Raw genomic sequence first — 21,734 nt, forward strand, 5'->3', positions numbered from 1 at the left:
TTGTACTCTATATGGAAACACATTCAAGTTTACTCTGTTTTGGTGGGGTTTTTTAAAAAAAATCTATTGCTTTAGCTGTATGTGCTGGATGGAATTTATCCACATTAATCATTTTTTTCCCCATAAATGTTTTGTGTTTTATAGTCTACCACAAAGACCGATGCCAGCATATTTCTTCTTAGATTTTTTTTTTTTTTCAGGGCTAGTAGAATATTGCTGCAAATTTAGAAGGAGTGATTTCTTATAAGATTCTAACACATCCTATACCACATTTACAAGATAAAAATGTGGGCTCATGATTTAAAATCACTTAACATGTGTGTGAACTTCTTAATTTCCCCAATAATTTTCCCACAGAATTGGAATGTGTATGAAGCCCTAACAAAGGTTAGAAATGTCAGTACCACTCAGTATTGGCAACACTTTCTTATACATTGTTGGGAGGATATTAAATTGATATATTTTGTCTACAGGCTGGATAGTAGTTGACAATGCAGTATGCAAAATGAACTTTAAAGATGGCAGTTTTACCTGTAAGAATTTATCTTGGTTACAGTATTCGTACCAACTGATAGTTGAAAACAATTTTAATGATATGATTAATAGGAGACAAATTATATTATGGCATATCCATATTGGCATCCCATGTAGCCATTAAAAGGGATTATTAGAAACAGATTCAGTAATTTGGAAAGGTGGTCCCAATATAGTAATATCTCCATAATACTAGCATTTTCTTTAAATGTTATGTGTGTGTACACAGAAAAAAATGAGTGTTAACATAATATTGTTAGAGGTTTTTTCTTTTTTCCTGTCTGAATTTTATAATTTTTATATAATAAAACATGTACGACTTTAAATTGTTACAACATTCATTTGCTCATTTAAATAATGGCTATAGAAGCTTTTCCTCTAGTTGAGCTGCCTCTAGACATGAACTTTGATTCAATCTGGTAGGATCAGCCCATACTGTGGCAAACCTAATGACCACTGTCCCTCCCAAACCTCTCCTCCTAACTCAGCTGTCCCTTACAAAGAAGGATCCTGCTCACCAAACTGTCCCGGATGCAGGGGTTCTCTGCCAGCCTCCGGACTCCATTCTCCACAGTGATTCCCATCCAGTTGAGTGCTGCCCAGCACCAGAGGTAGTCATAACCGCCATGCCAGTAGCTCACAAACGCGAACGTCATCCCGGTGGAAAGCAGTGTCCCTAACAGGCCATGCTGGGACCCACCCAATGGAATATACACGTACCTGGAGAAAGAAGATGCTGTGAGAAGCCACGCCAAGGGATGTGCAACATTCCCTGCTCCCGGCCTTGTCTTTCCCCCTGACACTCATGGCACATAGATCCTTTGCTACTTCCCAAATGCCACAAATCACTCTGAATTCTCTGTCAAATAGGAGGTTGGGGGAAAAAAACAAAAACAAACACCAAACCTCCGTACTGCGGGACTTTAGGTTAAATGAACATACAGTATCAAGAGTTCTCACTACAAGAGTAACAGCACTCACAAGAGGTAGGGAGAGAAGTAATGAATTAGTTTCTGAAAGGGATGCACCCAACCCTGGAAATCCAATCTCAGAATGACAATTAAGCTGCTGGCCACACAGGGACATCAACCTTCAAAACAGGTATGTGCTTGTAGGCCAAACTATTAAGTTTATGGTAAATCCATTATTCAAGCACAATTGCTAAAATCAGGCCCCTAATAAGAGAACCTGGGTGCAGAAGAGGGGTGCCAAGGCTGGTTCCCTTAATTTCCTAGGCAAGTTGCTCAGAAGCAGTCATGAATTTGTAAATAAAATGAAAAGCTCTGTGCTTCCAGGGCAGCCAAATCACCAACCCCTACACAGAACAGAACCATCCCGCAATTATGGTCTCCGCTGCTGAAACAGCTGCCTGGGTACAGAGGGGCAGGACTATGTTCTTCCATCAGGACCTTGCTGCTGGAGATGGATAAAACTCACACCTTGGATTTTAGAACCAGGAGAGTTAACAGCATGCCCGAGCATGCAGCAGCCTTTTAAAGAACCCATAAGCCTTTGTTGATTTCTGGTTAGTGCTTCTTTATCCAACCTTCCTCCAGGAAGGAAAAAGTCGTCTTCATTCATTCATTCAGCACACACACTATATTCCAAGAACAACACTAGACACTTCATGTGCACTTTTTGATTCATCAAAGCACCATATGGTTTACACTCTGTCCCAGCATCTCAAAGAGTTTAGCATTTGTCCTGTTTATATGTTATTGTATTTTTTTTTTTTTTGGAAGAAGCCTTATTTTGAAAATCATTTTTAATAGAACCACTTACAGACAGGCAAATCTAAATAAATGAAAACAAGTTAGTTCCTAAAAGAATATGCCAAGACTACATGATTGTAGTTTTTCACTTAAGAAAGATTTTAACTGGTACATAAAAACAAAAAAATGTACATATTAATAGGGTACTATGTGATGTTTTTATTTATTGCATTAGCTATTCAAACTTTTATCATTTATGAAAACTGTCAAAATCTTTTATTCTTGCTTTTTTAAAAATAGATGTACATTAACTGTTGCTGCCTTACTGTGTAATAGTGCACCAGAATGCCTTGCTCCTATCTGTTATACTTGTTTATATATGTCCTCCTTCACAAAGACTGTCTCCTTGGCTAAACTTCAGTGAGGCTCCTATAAACCCTCCAGACCTTCACCTTGGTGTTCATACTTAATGGGCATCACTCAGTTGTAGCAAGAATCCTGCCCAGTTTAGAGACCGCCCCCCGCCCCACGTTCGATGATATCTGATCAACCTTGATACTTGGTTAAATTCCTATCCCCCACCCTCCTTATCTGATCAGCCTGGACTGTTTTCACCAAGAATTTTTCTTTTTAAACTGGGGATTAACCCAGAGATGATTAACTACTAAGACATGTCCCTAAATCCTAGTTTCTTTTTATTTAGAAACAGGGTCTCCCTAAGTTCCCTAAACTGGCTTTCCTCCTGGCTTGCAATCCTCCTGCTTCAGACTCTTGAGCTGCTGGGATTACACTTGTGTGCCACTGCATCTGGCTCAACAATAATCTTGTTAAGTCTGTTTAACCAGAATCCCCCTCTATTCCAACATCTCCTCTTAGCATTCTTTCATCCAATGACCACCCCCACATTACACACTCTGCTTGTTGGTTATATCACACTTGTTCAAGTTATATTCAGAATTGAGCCCAGTTTTACACTGAGGTCTCTTTTTGCCCCGATTTAATAGTTCTCATAAAATTTGTTTTCACAGAAGCCAAGTGTGGGGACACATGCCTGTAATCCCAATGAGTCAGGATGCTGAGGATGATCACAAGTCTGAGGCCACAGAGTCAGAGGGAGTCTGAGAGATTCCATTTCAAAATAAAAAGGGCTTGGGATGTGGCTGAGTAGTGAAGCACCTCTAGGTTGAATTCCCAGTATGGGGGTGGGGGCGGGGAGTGTACTGAAGGAAACAATCATCATGAATCCATGTGGTGATGCACACCAGTGAGCCCAGCTACTTGAGAGGCTGAGGTAGAAGGTTGCACAAGTTCAAACATAGCCTTAGCGACATGTAAGACCTTGTTTCAAAGTTAAAAAAAAAGGGGGGGGCGGGGGGAACAGAAGATATAGCTCAGTGGTAGAGAGTCCCTGGGTTCACTTTCCAGTAATCTACCCCCAAATTTTTTTGTTTTCACCCCTTTAAAGCACTGTCCTGGTCTGTTTTTCTCTCTAATGCCCTTCACTCTCAAAATACTCCAATTTAGATAATAATCCTATGATCACCTTAGAAAATCCCATTTTATAGATGAGAAAATTGAGGCTGTGAGTTAATTTGTCTGCAATACCCAGCTGGGAAGCAGCAGCAGCAAAATACAAATCTGCAACTATAGCACTGAAGTTAATGCTTTCTGTCATACCTACAGTTCATTCTCAAAGCCCTCTTTCATACCAGTTGGAAATAATTAAACCTGAAGGAAAAGGTAGTCATTTCTGAAATAAGCAAAGACAGTATTTTGCTCTCATACAAAAACAAGAGCATCTTGACAACTAAGCAAATATGCATCCAGTACTCATTGTACATTAAGGGATCATCCTTCTGCACTCCAACATTTATTTATGCCTTCAGGGCATTTCTGGCATTATGAGAAACAGAGATGGAAGATACTGCTCCTGCCACAAGGACAGGTACACCTGGCTGTTAAACAATGGCAGGCAAGTCTCATTGTTAAGCTATAGGACATGATATGAAGCACCAGGAGGGTTCAAGACTGTGGAGAAGGGGATGGGTGAAACAGAATGGTGACGTCCCCACTTAAGTGAGACCTAGATGAGGAGGTTCTTTCTCTAGGCAACGGAGAAGGAGGTGTTGTACCAAGGACACGTGGGGCAGGGCGGGGGGGGGGGGGGGCGGGGGGTAGAATTAGCCTGAAAAGCCCCAGAGCCCAGCACAGGTCTTAGTTGGTGTTCTGCTGCCCCCTAGAGGCTGTGTGGTTATTGGTGTGAAACACTAGGCAATGGCAAAACAGGGCTACAAATCCAGGCTGCCTCCTACCTGCACCAAGGTAACTGCTGCCCTTCACTTCACATGGTGTTGGTGACACCCTGTAGGTAAATAATCATCATGACCAGGCGACCATCTTCACAAATATGAGAAATGACTAGTTTAAGGTAACTCTGCAAATACTGCTTTACAAAACAAGTTATCTAATGCTCTCCTGCCCCAACCTACCTGTTTTCATGTGGAGATTTTTTATATTGAATAAAAGTGAACTGTACTGGGTATGTCCAAAACCCCAGGATAGAATCAAACCCTCTTCTGCTCCACACCAATGGCACTCAACAGCTGATTCAACTCCAAAAGGGACATGTTTTTCCAGCTTGTGATGAGGATGCATCTAGCCCCATGATCACATGCACAACTATTTTAGGCATCTCCTGGAACCATAGCTCTGTTACTTTGCCTTCAAAATGACAGCTGACAAAAATCTGAGAATGCTTTATTCCAGAAATTCATATGTGGCAGATGTCCAAGGACGTGAGGCTGCTTGTTCCAAACCATAAGAGGGTATCCTTTCCAGACTGCAAGATAAAATCTCCTCTTCACTCCTATTTTCTAGAAGGCAGCCCACCAATGTGGAAAGCAGGGGAGTGAATGGATGGATTTTCTTTCATAAATTCTCCTCTTGTGTCTCTTCTGTGATTAATAAAATCAGAAACATGTCTCTTTTTGAAAAGCAATCATATGACCCCACTTACTGAGATATGCTGCACAGTGAAATTGATTTCCCACTGGAAAAAGGCAATCAGAACCACCCTCTCAGCAAAGCAAAAGTTTTTTGTTGTTGTTGTTTTCCTTGCCAGGGACTATTTGAGTCTGAGTCCTCCCAAGGCCTCTCCCTGACTGGTCAGTTTCCTATGGTCACTAACGCAGAGAATGTCACTTGAGGAGGTGAGCGTCCATCTGCAGCCACCTTAATTCAAAAGCAGCTTATGAAATCAATACTAGGTAGAAAATCCCCAACTGAGGAAAAAGAATTGATATAAAATATAGATGGTATGGATAATGTCTACCCTTCACGGAGTGCCCATGATCTAGGTACTTTGTTTCAAATCATTAAAACAATCTGCAAGGGAAAAATGACTGGATTTATTTTACACAGGAGAGGTAGAATCTGAACCTAGAATATTCTACTGCACTATTCATCACAATGGGAGCATTTCTAAGGGATAAATGTTCCTCTTATTAATCCAATCTTCAAATCAGTTTCCACAGGAACATCCACTAGTCTCAACTTAAAAAAAAGTCCTTTCTAGATTAGACATCTTGCTCAGGAAAATAAAGCTCGCTATTTATTAAAGGAATCAGACCAGTGACCTGTTAGCTACTGTTCAATGCCAGAAGTAAAACTTCCACTGCTGGACAGACTAAACAGTTGCCCTTGGTCCCACAAGCAGAGATAACGCCTGCTATCATGGCATCCTGCAGACACCTGTGTCAGAGTGGGACGTAAGAAGTTGGTGGATGGAGGGAGCTGCTGGGTGGATATACATGGAGACAATATCCACCTCCTTCACACCCACAATGAAAAACTCAAGAATATGCCCTGCAAGAGAGGGATGGGCACAGGGTTAAACCGCAGTGCTCCCTTTTACCAAGAGCCTACCAAATAGCTCCATGGCTTGCCATGTTTTCTCTGAACCCATTTGTGCATAGTAACCCCAAGGCCCCATCAAGGTAAGAAGATGAAGCACCCAAGAGACTCAAGGACTTGGCTTTCATTGTCCCATGGACTGGGCCAAGGTGAACTTGTGGATTCCCTGTCTCCAATGACCCACTGCTTGGCAGAGCTGTGCAGGCAGCTGCTGCCATCCTATTCAAGCTCTGCCTTACCTTTCCATCTGTAATTCCCTTATTCTCAACTTAGGTCTCTTGGCAAATCCTAAATCCTAAACAGAGGGAGCTTTCTCATTCCTATGCTTTCGGTCATTCCCTTTTTACATTTAGAAATCATTCCTCTGCCCCAATTTCCAGTTGATTTTCTACTTTCTCCAGGAAATACATTTTGAATTTTCCAACTTACTGTTCACCAAAAGACATCTTTTTCCATTATGGCTGTCATTTCAACTAAATTATATAAGATGTATGTGATGTGATGCACATGTAGTATCCAGCTGCTTATCAACAGCATACCTAAAATAATTGTCATTTATTATTCAGTTTTCACTCACTTTTAAACTTGTGATTGTCACAGGCCCATTATGAGCAATTAGGAACTAAGGGATGATTACAAGGTCCTGCACTAGTAACTGGAAGAGACTCTGGAAAACACCTATCCCCACAGAGTAGAGACATCTGAAGGATCCTGACGTCTTCCCATACTCTGAAATCCTACTTTTGCCATTAAAGTCAAAAGCACGTATTCCCAAACCTCTAGAACTAATTCAACCCGAGAAATTTACTACTAAGAATGAAAGTACTAGCTCTTTCCAAATGAACCATGTAGTAGTCAGGAAGGGCAAGACTAGTGGCCGTGTTACACTGGTGGCAAGGTAACCTGGCTTCCCCTGGGCTCTGAGAGGAGCTCCTGCTTAGATTCCTTGAGAGCTGGCTGTGTTCCCCTAACCAGTTCTCACAGGCAGTAGTTCCCTGACCCAACCCTGGCTTTTGGTCTCGCCCCAAAGTTTAGTGTTCTTTAGCCAATGATGCCCCACCAGTCACATCTCCCTCCTGCAGGTACTGGATAAAAGATTGGTTAATTCTTCACACAAAAGAAGCTAAAGGTCTACTTACAAGAAGTTTTCAGAGAAGATGCACGCAAAAAAATTTGATTTACTTTTAATATCTTTTGATCTAGTACAAATCATAATGGGATTTTAATAAGTAAAAAATCATCAGTTGGTTAATGGGTAAACAAGACTTTACTCTTTCCAGAAGGCTATGAGGGGTCTACTATCAAAGCAGACAAAATATTTTGAGTTGGGCTAATTCTCAATTCATTTACTGTTGGATACAAGTTTCATACTTAAGCCTAAAAAGTTAATTATTAAGAATTCTATGTCCTACTTGGTGATAGCACACTGGTGAATTTATGTAATTTATGTTAAACACCAGTTTATATTTAGTCTAACTTAAACATCTATATTCATGTGCATTTTAAGAAATCTTTAAATATTATCTTTAAAAAATAATTCTCCTCATTTCCCAAAGCTCAGAGGGTTGAAGTACTACTTATAAGACCAAGTCTGTAATGTTCATTCTAGAGAAAGACTCAAGCCCACTTTCATAGTCTAAAGTCCAAAGCCTCGCTCCCCAAAGGTCTGTCTTTCTCACAGCAAGAGACTGAAAGAGTGTGAATGGCTCTGTCCAATCATGCTCACCTCCAGAACCCTGCCAGCAACAAAGCACAGACCACACAGGCTGATGTTTGCATGCTAAAAGATGCAGTCTTGGTCGTTCTGCCACTCACCAATTTCTGTAACTCTAAGGTTGTCAATTTAGCCTGCTCTGCTTAAATGCATACACTCAGTATGAACTAGGAGTACTCGCACTTTCTCTGAGTATGAATTGCTATGAAGATCAGACAAGACAATATATGTGTGAGGGCACTGAGATTTTTTCTTTTTTAAATGAGGCAAGAATACTTAGCATGAAATCCAACCACTCAACAAACTTAACAATAGGCACAATGATACAGAGCAGATCTCTAGAATTTCTTCATTGTGCATAAATGAAATTTTGTACCGGTTGATTAGAAACACTCCCCTTCCCTCATCCCACAACCCCTGGCAACTACCATTCTGTTCTTTGCTTCTATGAATTAAACTATTTTTGATTTCTCATATAAACAGAATCATGCAGTATTTGTCCTTCTGTGACGGGCTTATTTCACTTAGCATAATGTTGTCCATGTGGTTACAACTGGCAGGATTTCCTTCATATAAATGAAAGGCTACACTCTTACTAATCAGGGGCCAGCAGCACACAAGCAGTCAAGGAAAGTCTTGTTAAGAGTTCTTATCACAAAAACAAAAGGAATACAAGGAAACTTTTGGAAGTGACAGATATGCTTCTTAGTTTGATTATGGTGATGGTTTCATGAATGTAAATACGTCAAAAGTCATCAACTTTTATACAATATAGCTGCTCAATTCACAATAGCCAGACTGTGGAACCAACCTAGATGCCCTTCAATTGATGAGTGGATAAAGAAGCCGTGGTATATATATACAATGGAATATTACTCAGCCATAAAGAATGATAAAATTATGGCATTTGCAGGCAAATGGATGAAATTGGAGAATATCATGCTAAGTGAGATAAGCCAATCTCAAAAAGCCAAAGGAAGAATGATATTGCTAATAAGTGGATGATGACACATAATGGGGGGAGGGAAGGGTGTTAGGGTTAGAGTTAGGGTTAGGGAGGGGGGCAAGTATGGAGGAAGGAAGCTCTGTATAGAAGGAAAAGAGGGGTGGGAGGGGTGGGGGGAAGGGAAAAAATAACAGAATGAATCAAACAACATTACTCTATGTAAATTTATGATTATACAAATGGTATGTCTTTATGCCATGTACAAACAGAGAAACAACATGTATCCCATTTGTTTACAATAAAATAAAAAAAAAAATCCAAAGGTAAAAATAAAATAAAATAAAATAAAATAAAATACCAAATACACCTCAGGAGTGTGTTTTAATACCATTATGCTGATTCACATCCTTCTGTCTTTCACAAGCATCTGAAGGCACCAAGAATTCTGGCCTGCTTGCCAGTTGCTTTTTTCTTAACACCATGAAGTAAAAAACAGGTCAACTAGTGTTAAGGATTCAAAGCTATGGATTCAACACCCAAATAGACCTGTTAATAATGTTTAATCCAGAGGACAGTCAGCTGGCCTCCATACATCTGGAACTAAGGATCTGTGTCTCAGAAAAAGGCAGCCTCTACCACAACCTGGTCCACCTGCAACGCTGACATCAAATCAGTCACCCTTCCAACTAGGTTCCCCTGACCTACCAAGTAAAAATGTCACCAGACTGTGTCCTTTCTTTGTAAAGACTAACTACTGTGTGAGCAGGATTTAAAGCATGTTTTTATACAGATTTTCTCATTCTGCCAGCAACCTCATCATGCTCTGCAAAGTCAGTGACTTGGTGATACATGATTCTTTATGTTGTTATAATCTTCACACTTCAGCTACAGAACAACACAACACACAACACTCTAAAGATGTCATCCTCAAAACTAGTTCCCAGGCACAAACAGGGGCATGGGAAGGCCCTGGGGAGGCTGAACACCAGAAAGGCAGCCCTCGGTTTTTAACCCTCTCCTTCTGCTTCAGAGCACACTGAAGATTCAGCAACCCCCAGGGCTCCCAGGCCCACATCTATTTGGGGCTATAAATAAACACCATATAAAACAAATCCTTTGGAGGTTTGAGCAAAGGAGACAGAGAGGGAGTTTATACTCTTTAGTGCTGTGGAGCTGAGTCTAATCACTAATAAAAAGGTCCTTGAAGACTCAGTTTAATAACCACCAAGAGTTCCTGGCTGCCTGCCTGTCTTCCCACCTTCCTCCCAAGAGGATGCTAAAAGCACTTCTAAGCTTCCCTAGGCCAGATGAAAGGGGGCGGTGTATGGAAAGGTAGAGGGGCAAATCTGGAGGTGTGTATGATGAAGGGCTGTGCGACTTCCTGTGCTGGGCAGAGGTGGAAGGTGGAGGGAGAGATCCCATCCTTCCCACCCCCTCACACATTCCCAACCTTGGCTCCATCTGCAGATCCCAAGCTCAGGGATTAACATTACAACCTTTGGGCACACAGCTCCCCTTGAGCAATTGTACTGTTTGCTTCTCCCAGATGTTCCCCTTCCATCTCTGCCTCTCACCACATCCTACCTGGTGCCAACCCTGCTGGTCCTAATCTTCAAACTCATCCATCATCATGGCTGCTCAGAAAATGTTCACTATAAAAGGAACTTGTACAACTTGACAGTTACTTTTGAAGACAAGTGATAAGGAATGACTGATTCCTGAAGCATTTGATTCTCCGTCTGGGTGTATGGTATGCTGCCCACAGAGGCAGAGCCCACAGCCTTGCTAAGTGTAGACTCTAGGTTCCCATGGCAACACAGTACCACACATACAAAGTTCAGTCGGTCAGTCAGGAAAAAAACAACAACAGCTAAGGTGTACAACTGGGAGAAAAAAAGGCAAATAAAATCAAACATTTTTTTAAAAGTTCTTTATCCTCAGGAAGGATCTAATCTGATTATGGTAGCCTAGTCTTTACCTGCAAAGGGGTCTTACCTATAGTGGATTCCTACAGCATTATGTCCTAAATTATGTTAGCTTTCCATCACTGTGATCAAAACACCTGATGGGCTCATGGTTTCAGAGGTCAAATCCATGGGTAGCCAGCTCCATTGCTCTGAGGCTGAGGTAAGGCAGAACATCATGGTGGAAGGGAAGCAGAGAATGCATGAGGATCCAGGGACATGCCCCTAGTAACCCACTTCCTCTAGCCATCCGCTACCCACCTGTAGTTGCCCCTTAGTCCATTCAAATTATTAATCCATCAAATGGATTAATCCACTGATTAGGTCACAGGTCTCAACCTATTCATTTCACCTTCTCCATCAACACAGGAGCTCCTGGGGGGACGCCTCATATGCAAACCATAACATAAAACCCATTTGCGTGGCTTTCTCAAAGTCATTATCAACCGACTCCTCCAATACCACCAACTCCATCTTATATTCTCAAATCCAAGTAACTTCATTGCTGTACAAATCGAGCCTTGCGATCATGCCCCCAGCTTCAAACACAGAAGGCCTCGGCCATCCTTTGCACCATTTGAGTTTTCGAAACAGGCTCAAGATTCACATCAAGGAAAATTTCCCCAGCCAACTTTGCCCTTTGGTTCTCTCTCTCTTTGGGATTTGTGATTTCAGCTTAAATTATTTCTTTGGACTTGATGTGCCATGTTTCAGTGCTTCTGAGGTGCCACAGCAGTTCTGAGAGTAAGAAGTAGTCCTCATATCACATCAAGATACAGAACAGAAAACTGTAACTGTCTCCTTGCATTTCCGTCAGAGTCTAAGTTAGACTTGACTCCAGGGGTGCTCAGTAAATCCTGACCACCTTCCTTCTCCTATTCTTTTCCTCATCATTCCCGATTCATTTTCCTTTCCATTCTTCTTTTGACTATCACTCTCTGCAAACTAAAGATGACTCTCCAACTATAAACTGTGACCTCATAAGTAAATATTGTTGTTCACATCTACGGCTGCTGAGCTCTCCTCTAAAGTGCAGTGAGGTTTGGAGATACTATTTAGAAAATCAGAACTAAATCACAGACACCAACCAGAGGTTCCCTGAGCAAAAGGCACAGCCGGCAGAGACTGACAGGTGGGATGCCTGCCAACTCCTACTTCCCCACGGAAGCCAACAGAACTACCAAAAGAAATTTAACCAAAAAATAAAACTACAAGGTTAAAAATTTTTTTAATTAAAACATTCAAGTGAGGATACTGAAGATTTATGACCTTGACTTTAAAAGCCTCTGATTAACCCATCAACATTAGATATGTGTGAGGGAGCTTGCTCACGAGGCCAAGGGTATGGCTTTGACCCCTCGCTGAATCACTTGGGTTAACTTTCCTGACAGATACTCTTCTTCTGTCATCCGTGTTACACCCAATCCCAGTGTGTTAGTGCAGGGTCAGGATCACTGCTGGAAATGAACAGAGACAGACAAAACTCACCTTAGCACACGGAGTAAGGATGGAAGTGAGAATGTGGAAGTCAGAGTCACAGATTTCAGAGAGTCACTTGCTGGAGCTTTGATTTACAATTGGAAACAATCAAAGGCAAGGAGAGAACTGGGAAATGAGGTCTCTACAAAGGTTTAGAAAGGTCTTGGAATATTTGTGACAAGCATAGGTGCTCTTGAAGGACTTAACACGTCACGATGGTGTGGTGTTTTGCTATTTGTTAGAGAGAATCCGTCTTCCCTAATTGGTTTTCAGGACCTAGAGCTCCTGAAACTTTAACTTTTGCTCCAGTGTTCCCCATTTTTCCAACCCCTCAGCTGTCATGAAGTTAACTCTGGTCTTTTAACTACAGTTAAAATGTTCAGTGAAGTGTGAAATCATGGGGAAGGGGTGATTTGAAGAAGGAAGCCCCCAGTGACTCATGACTCAAGGTAACAAATCCTCTATTAGCAAACATCCATTCTATAATAATGTTCACACATTTGTATTTATGGACTTTGTTAAAGAGCACACTGATAATGAAAATGCTCATCTATGGTGGCCACTGATGAGGTTCAATGCCCAGAAATGGAGGAAAGTCAGAGAAAATGCCAACAGATGTCACATAAGCATCAAGCTCAAAACACTGTCAATCATGAATGTTTTCAGAAGGAAAGTAAAGAAAGATCTCAGGAGTTGAGGCTATTAAAAAAAGAATAATAATAATACAAGTGAAATGGTTGCTGGTGGTAATAATGAGGCCATTCCCTTCCTGGATTGAAATCAGTACTCTGACAAATCAGATTTGACAGATCTGTTTCAACTGTCTCTCATTTATCATGATTATGATTCACACTCCCTATCAGGGATGATACCTTCTAAAGCTGGGCAGTGGAAAACTGATAATGCTCGAGTTTGGGCATGAATGACAATAAATCTGCCATAGTACCACACACATGCCAGTGCAACATTTACCGAAACAAAGCAAGAATATCTTCCCACGCTCGGGAAACAATGGCCGGGTAAGCATTTTTCCCTTAATGCAATGAGAGCTGCCCAGATGATGCTGCTTATTCAAAAAAAAAAAAAAAAAATCCCATGGTAATTAAATGAACTCTTAAGTGCACATTAGAGATTAATATTTTAAGAGTTGGCATTTTACAGAGACAATCTAAGAATGAAATTAGGTGTGTCACACAAGACAGAGTCTTCTACAGATTAAAATGCCACCATTCATGCAATCAAGTCATTGATGATAGAACTGGATATTAACATAGTAATTTTTGCTGGGAAAGAGCCACTACCCAAGGGCTGGGGAAAAATGTGACCATACTAATGGCATTTCACTCCCAAGGCTCCCTCTCAAGATGGGTCAAGGGGAAAAAACAAGTTTTATGGGTAGCAAGTACTGAGCTTATCCCTGAGAAAGGCAGGCAGGGAAGATGAGAGGTAATCCATCACTCTCCCCAGCTTCCGTGGCTCATGTGGCTACAGAGAAGCAGCCGGGTCCACACGAAACACTCTTCCCAGTTCTTCCCTCCCACATCATAGTCCTGCCTTCCAAGACTATGGTGGGTGAAGATACAGATAAGGGGCACCTCCCAAGCAAAGTCATTTCTTGGAGGTCAAAAAACAATTACCCACACTCCTTTGGAGTCATTTACCTACATCCACCAACATGATGTAAGGACCAGTAACCACCTGAGCAGGCTGGCCCTTCAACAACACTGGCTTGCCTGGGAAGGAAAGGGCCTGGAGGAGGTGCAGTACACCTGGTCTACATCCCAAGGCAAGGTGGTGAAGCATGAAGTAGCTCAGAGTTCCCTTTGCCTTAGATGGCTCAGATCAGGATGCTTGTTTTGAGAGGTCAATAAGCATCACCTTTTTTGATTCCAGCTCCTTCAAGAGCTCACCTAAAAGGAGAGGCCCATGAGAGAAGGGCAGTTGCCCAAGCTGCAAAGAATGGGGGTGCCGAGAAGTAGACATGGGCTTTAAACATCTATTCACCCTACAGCACCAGGAGAGCCATGCACAGGGATGCTAGCAACCTACTCTTCCGAGTTCAGCTATGGGACCAACATTCCCAGCACATCTGGTCAGTATCATGTTGACAACTATTTCCTGCTGCATCGTGTTCACACCAAGACCCTAGAGCCTCAGTCTGAACTTGAGAGCACTCACTGCACAGGCAGCCTTTCCTACAAGCTGGTGACTCCACTCCACAGCATTCTACCTCCTCAGCAAGGAATCTGCTGGAAGAATGGAAATCTCTATGCTGAACTGATGTCAAGGGCAACTCCCAACTCACAGGGGTGAATAGGCCTGATGCCCCTTCTGCTGCTCACTCTCTACACTGCCAGGTGGTGGCTCCGTGGCTCATCTTCTCCCTCAGCATGACCACCCCTGGGCTGTGCCTGCCTCTGGCACAGTTTCAGAGCACTTAGCGTTCTCTCCAGCATGTCCCACTCCTTCAGCACACTGTCCAGTGCCACGTCCATCACCACTCTTGAAGAAGGCTCACAGTGAGTCTCTGCAGAGCCCAACAGGGCTGCACAGCTCCTTGGAGAACCCTCGTCTAAAATCTCCTTGGAAGTGAGACACCTCACTAGACCAGTCTGAGCAGAGCAGGGCAGGTTTTGCAAAAGACCAGGCCTCTCCATGGCCCTGGATGAGCTCAGATACTCCTGCAGATGGACTCCCAGGGAGGCATGCAGGCTAGAGGTCATTCTCCCATCTGACAGTGCACAGGTTCCTAGGAACAATAGAAGTAAAACTCAAATGATGGCTGAATTTTACCTGTATAACCTATAGCACATCAATTGTATAGCAACTTGCCACTAGAATCAGGTCAAGTGACTCCCTGCTCCCAAATCACTCATGCATTAGCATTTGTGAAAAGAATGTGCCTATTAGAAAATATGCTGAGTACCAACTTGGCTGGTACTGTGAGTGACCCAAGAATAAGGTGAAGAGAAGCATCCTGTGCTAGCCTACGGCAAACCAACTCATGTTAGGTTAAACATCTAAAGGTACCAACTTAAAAATGAATCAAAGCAGAATGAAACAAATGCAGCTTGGAAATATAGACCATGTGCACATTCTAGGGTGTGCAGGGGACCAAAGGGTTCATTCTGACGAGGTGGGAGTCAGAGAAGAGCACAACTGAAATAGAGAAGAATATGCAAAGAGAAGGGCCTTATTTCACCCTTATTGGCTACTTGATATCAAATTCCAGTGCAAACTTAGAAACAAACTCTTACAAAGTCAATGTCAGAGAAAAAAAGATTACCAACACCTTCTTGAGCCTTTCAAGGAAAAGAGTTCTTAAAGCTGACAAATTTTTTTTTAAAAGTGCAACTGGACATTTCACTTTGGAAAATCTTAATAGTTCAACAAGAGACAATTGAGCACATGATACTGAAATGAAAGGAGGCCTTCTTAATGAGTTATCTAAAACCAAGGGCATCCAGATATCACATCTGGATATTAAATCTGCCCCAGGAATGAGCTTGGCTCGGTAGGCAGGTCCCCAGGCACAAGCCAGGCTATCTCCACCTACATAATCCTGGACAGCTGCGTCTCTTCCAAGCCCCAGAGTTACCATCTAGGACAGGTGTTCATCATCTGTGCCTGGCTCACCTTATACAATGTCATAGAATTGTATGTGATGATCAAAGGAGAATTGCATGTGATGATCGAAGAGAGCCAAAGTTATGGAAAGAAACTGAAAGATAATACAAAATGAGTGATTATTATGCTAACGATATTTGTATAATAGGATATTAGGGGTACAAATACACTATTACTAGTACATTAGTAACTAGGAAAGGAAATTTCATTAGATATTTTGCTCACTCAAGAGGAGAGAGAGAGAAAACACTGACTGCTTACTCAGTGAGCCAGGCACTGAGTAAACATTTCACTGGTGTTATCAAATTTGCAAAACTACTCTGGGAATTTTCCCCCAGTTTGCGGATGAGGAAAATAAAGCTCAGACAAGTTATTTCCCTAATTGAAGAGCTGGCAGACTTGTTCCATGTTCCATCAGACAGCAGAGCTTGAATTGACGGGTGAAAATTACAGTGAAGTATGTTCTCTTCAATCTCAAACGTCTGGGAGGAGAAAAGCCTTCAGGGCTAATGAGGGAGGGAAAACAGATGCAAGTTTGTTGGTTTCAAAGCACAAGCTCTTTCCATCAAATCAAGTTTTTCTATAAAAAAAAAAAATTGAATAACAACTACAGAAAACCTATACCCCTAACACTAAAGTGACACTTAATATTTAATGTTAGTTTTTTAAAGATTTATTAAGCTGTTAGTCAATGACCGTGTTTGTGGATTTGTATGGTATTTCATTTGATTTAGATGGTTCTTTAGCACCTTTTGGTGCCTCAGTCATGTTTGTGAACCTATATTATTGTGGAAGCAAAGTTAAAAGTTGTAGATCATAAAGTAGCAAACTCACCATAAGATGACAAAGAATGCAACGCATTTCTACTCAAATAAAACTGGTAGACACTTTTAACACCACAAAGTTGAGAAGCCAAGAATGATCCCCTATGGTGAGCACAGAAAATATAAGAAATGGAAGGAATCCACAGCCGATTTAGTACATAGACCCCCTGTAGTATCCACACTGGGAGTCAGCCGATCTGCACCTAAAGACACTCAGTGAACGAGAAATCTCATCTTTTGAAAATCTTTTTTCTACTTTAAGACAACTTGGTGAAAAGTTGATACGCCTCTTCAAAGCAACATAGATCAAGATCCAGGTCACCAACTGGCAACCTGTCAAGTATCTGACGAAGGTTCTCATATCTCAAGACCCATTTTGGAGCAAAGTCCAATACATATCTCTAATTTCTTTGTCCATTATTTTATGCCCAATTCCAAATTCCTTCATTATCATAGTTTTCCTTTATTTAGATATTTCCTAGGTCACCTGATTGTGGTGTCCAAGGTAGACTGAACATTTCTGGAACATGAATAATGAAGAAAAGACTAGGAATGCCACTTTTTTCCAATCACATTTAAATCATCAACAAATATTTTCTAAGCATCTTCTTTGTGCCAAAGCACCAACTTTCACCAACTAAACATCTATTTTGTACCAGATACTATGCTAAGCACTGGGGACAGATATTCCAGTTAAGGTTGCTCTCAGAACTTACATGATTACTGATGAAGCCTGTGGTAACATTTGTTTCTAGCTGACTTATGCCAAAGCTTGCACCTACTGTTTTCTGAGAAAATCAAAACCATCATCCAAGAGTGGTCTAATCTTCTTCCCTCATCATGTACATTTTTATCTTCATCAGCACCTATTCACCCATTCATCCCTTCTCCCATAGAAGAGTTGTCCTTTACAAGGACTAAGCTTAATCCTTCTCTTCGGCCCCATTGCTTCTTCTGCCTGAGGGGTGTTTATCAAATATGTTCATCTCCCCACTCCTCCATATCCTTAACCAGCTCCACCTCTTCTGACTGATACTCTCTTTAACATAAAGATATCCTTTAGCTTCTCCCATTTCATAAACACCTTTCTTTTATCTCACTGCCTCCAGCTTCAGCCCTGTTTTAATCGATAAGTATTTCAAGATTCTTGACAGAGGAACATTGAGTCTTCCCCTCCGATTCACTCTTCAATCTGCTGCAATCCGACTTCTGCTCCTCCCCATTCCATTTCAACAACTCAGTGTTATCCATGACCACATTACCAGAGCTGAAGGATACATCTGTGTCCTCCTCTTATTTGTCTTATCACACTTTGCAGGGACTGTGCCTTGCATTTTCTTCTGATAATCACTGCTTTCTGCCTTACCACTACAGTAGTACATGCACTCAGAAGAATGAAGTTATACTCTATGTTTGCATGAGGTGTCAAAATGCATTCTGTTGTCATGTATAACTGCTTAGAATTTTTAAAAGCATATTTTTTAAAAAGTTATGGAAATTATTACCTTGTTATGTATATCCTAACATTTCTTTATAAATTCAGTGTCACACACTTCTTATAAGAACAGGATCACATTGTACCATTTTAGAAATTTTCCTGTTTCCCTAATTTATCTCGAGCTTACTGCCACATCTTTACCATTCTTATTCAACGTTCCATTTTCCCTTGGCTCCTGAGGATTCACTGTTTTCCTTTTATTTTTAAGACATTACTCTTATTCTCAACCACAGGCTTCTCATTCTCTCTGGGTTCTAAAAATGTCAGCAACCACCCAGGGCTCTGTTCCTTGACCTCCAAGTGCCCACAACAGGAGATCATATCAACACATTAACAACACTAACACTGCAACACAGGCACATTGATCATATTAGCCAAGGTATTACACCACAGGTACAACATGCCAATATAGAAAGGCTGCTAAACTAATTAGAAGGCAAGAGAAGAGGACCCAGAGTGAGGGAGAGGTACTATTTTTTTTTTAATTTATTGTTATTGTAAACAAATGGGATACATGTTGTTTTCTGTTTGTACATGAAGTAAAGGCATACTATTTGTGTAATCATATAGGTGTTGGCAAGGATGTGGGGAAAAAGGTACACTCATACATTGCTGGTGGGGTTGCAAATTAGTGCAGCCACTCTGGAAAGCAGTATGGAGATTCCTCAGAAATCTTGGAATAGAACCACCATTTGACCCAGCTATCTCATTCCTTGGCCTATACCCAAAGGACTTAAAATCAGCATACTACAGAGATACAGCCACATCAATGTTCATAGCTGCTCAATTCACAATAGCCAGACTGTGGAACCAACCTAGATGTCCTTCAATTGATGAATGGATAAAGAAATTATGGTGTGTGTGTGTGTGTGTGTGTGTGTGTGTGCGCGCGCACGCGCGCGCGCACACACACACACACACACACACACCACACTGGAATATTACTCAGCCATAAAGAATAATAAAAATATGGCATTTGGAGGCAAATGGATGAAATTGGAGAATATCATGCAAGTGAGAGAGGTACTATTTGACAGTCCATCCCAAAGGACTCAGCACAGGCAAAGATCCACACGGGATCAAGGCAAAGAAGAAGGAAGACCTGAGGGAAAAATGACAGAGAAACCTTAAAATCAAACTCTTTCCTTCACACCTTTGCTGAGGGTTGGGTCTGCTATGCAGTTACTGAAAACACCACACAATGAGCAAGTAGTAGTTTCCTGTGTTCCCCAACAATCAGCCTTCACCCATCACTGTGAGAATGTACTTGCAAAGGGATTTTATTGTTGAAGAATCCTCTTACCTGTGCTTCCCACAGCACTATTCGTGAACTGCCTTCTACCCCACTTCCCCAATTTCACCTTTGGACTCCTTCTGAAAGCCTTCCCAGATTACCACCATTTCACCCACCAAACCCTAACCATCATCCCTGCCCTCTGACAATCTCCTCTACTGTGCCTATGTTCCTAGAGTTTCTGTAGTTATGACTTGCTCAGTTGCTTCATTTTCTTGGTTATACTGGACCACCAGAGGGCCAAGACCTTGTTGGTTACTGAATCCAAAGCCCCAATCCCAGCACATAGCCGAATTACCTCTGAGTACTTGCCACAGGCACCCTGGCTCCACCAGAGGCATTCAAATAAGGAGCAACCTCAAAGCAAAAAGGTCAGAGCCCAGACTCTCCCCTGGATTCTCCTTCCTACTGACTGCTGGATAGGATTAAAAAGACTTGCTAAATACTCTTTTCTTTATGGCCCTCACTTTCCTTAATAAGTTGTTTAAGTGGAAACCCCCAATGTCAACAATTTGCATTAGAAAAAAAACACATTATTCCCAAGCACCTTCTCTCGTTAATGTTTGTATGATTTATACTGATGATATATTTTCCACCAATGGGTGCTCCAGAAACGGCAGTAAACTCTCCATCTCCTGAGAGCTCAACAGCTCCCTAAAATTGAGCTGGCTTATTGAATGAGATTTGAGAGTTATAATCCTGTAATTAAGGCTTCACCAGTGCCTACAGCACCAGTGCTTCACGGCAGTTGATGTTGCATAATGAAAGTTTACCTTATTTTGTGAGTTTGTCATAGTCACTCGTTAATTAATTCAACATCTACTGTGAGCACCCACAATGCACCTTCATTAAGGACTCATTAAGTGGTTCTTAGGTGTCAGGCAGTGTGCCAGGCAGAATGAGGAATAGAAAGATGCTACCATCCCCCGCTTCAGGGAGTTTATCATCTGATTGACAGACGAACCTTGAAAGCAACAGCAAAAAGTAGATTTTAAATATTCTCACAAGAGAGTGAAAAATATGTGAGGTGATGGATGACTATTAGTTTGATGAATCATTCCACCATGTATACATCTCAAAATACTCACTGTACCCCATAAACAAATGCACGCATTGTCAATTAAAAATAAGTTGCAAAAAAAGGAAAATGACATCGGATTAAGACAACACGAGTAGCAGGGAAACAAAAACATTTACCAAGTACCCAAATACTTACCACATTTCAACCTATGCCCAAAGTTAGAAAACTGACATTGCCCCGATGAAGTAACAGACGTGGGCTCAGATCTGTCTCTGAAACTGGCATCCTATCACCGTATCATGCTAAATCTTGGTTTGACCAACATATTTATACACCTAGATTTATTTACACATTTAGACTTATTTACACAAAGTTTATATAAAAAGAAAAGTATGGCATGGTTAAATATCTTGTCTACATCTTAAAAACATGAATGGGTTTATTTGAGAGTTTGTAGTCTTTTAATCCTATCATGAGGAAACTAAAGGATCCTCTATCAGCCCCAGTCATTGACCCAGCATCACCTGAAGGACATGCCAAAGATCCAGGGCACAGACTAGCGGGAAAACTGACTGGTCCCATGAGGCTCAACCAAAATACCACCCAGAGACTGGAACACAGCAGTGAATCGTTCCTAACCCAGGAAAGAGTGGCAATTATCACCACGTCTGTCCCTTCGCTCTTTGAGGAGAGATACACGAAAGAACTTCCTCATTCTTTCTGGCCCTTGGTAATCATGAGCTTTCATCTATATCCATGGTCCTCAACACAGCTCAAGAGTCAGTTTTTCTTAATCTGAAAAAACTTCAAAGTCAAAAAGAAAGGGGAGAATCTGAATCCTTCATACTCCCCTCTGCTCATCTTAAATAAGGATGTCACTTTTGTCCTCTTTCCATTGGTTGTTTCTAAACTGTAACTACAGGGCTACCTTCAAAGAAACCAGAAGTATCCTCCAGAGAATAACTTCCCAGCACAAATGTGTCTCAGAGCAACCGAATGTGGGGAAAACCAACAAAGCATGAGACAGATGATGTATGTGTATGCCCATTTTTTTGCCTTACATTTAAAAACCACCCTTGACTCTGTGGAAGTCAGATATACTCTCTCCCTGTTCTTTTTCTTCCTTATTCACAATTCTAAAGGGAAATAACAAGCAAAGAAAGGACCATCTTAATACCATTTCAGAGGGGAGGATTAGTTCCTAGAGAG

The 21,734-nt window shown here is 41.5% G+C and overlaps 1 protein-coding gene across 2 annotated transcripts in view; it reads right to left on the reverse strand.

The window, feature by feature from the left end:
• The window catches only part of HHAT (hedgehog acyltransferase), a 419,237-nt gene that overhangs the window by 104,369 nt on the left and 293,134 nt on the right, over positions 1-21,734 (reverse strand). For both annotated transcript variants that reach the window (XM_079107610.1, XM_079107609.1), the window contains one exon: positions 1,053-1,254. In XM_079107610.1, coding sequence (XP_078963736.1) covers positions 1,053-1,254 — 202 coding nt within the window. The remainder of the gene's footprint in view (positions 1-1,052; positions 1,255-21,734) is intronic.

Source organism: Sciurus vulgaris (assembly GCF_902686455.1).
Source record: "Sciurus vulgaris genome assembly, chromosome: 12".
Taxonomy (NCBI): Eukaryota; Metazoa; Chordata; class Mammalia; order Rodentia; family Sciuridae; genus Sciurus; species Sciurus vulgaris.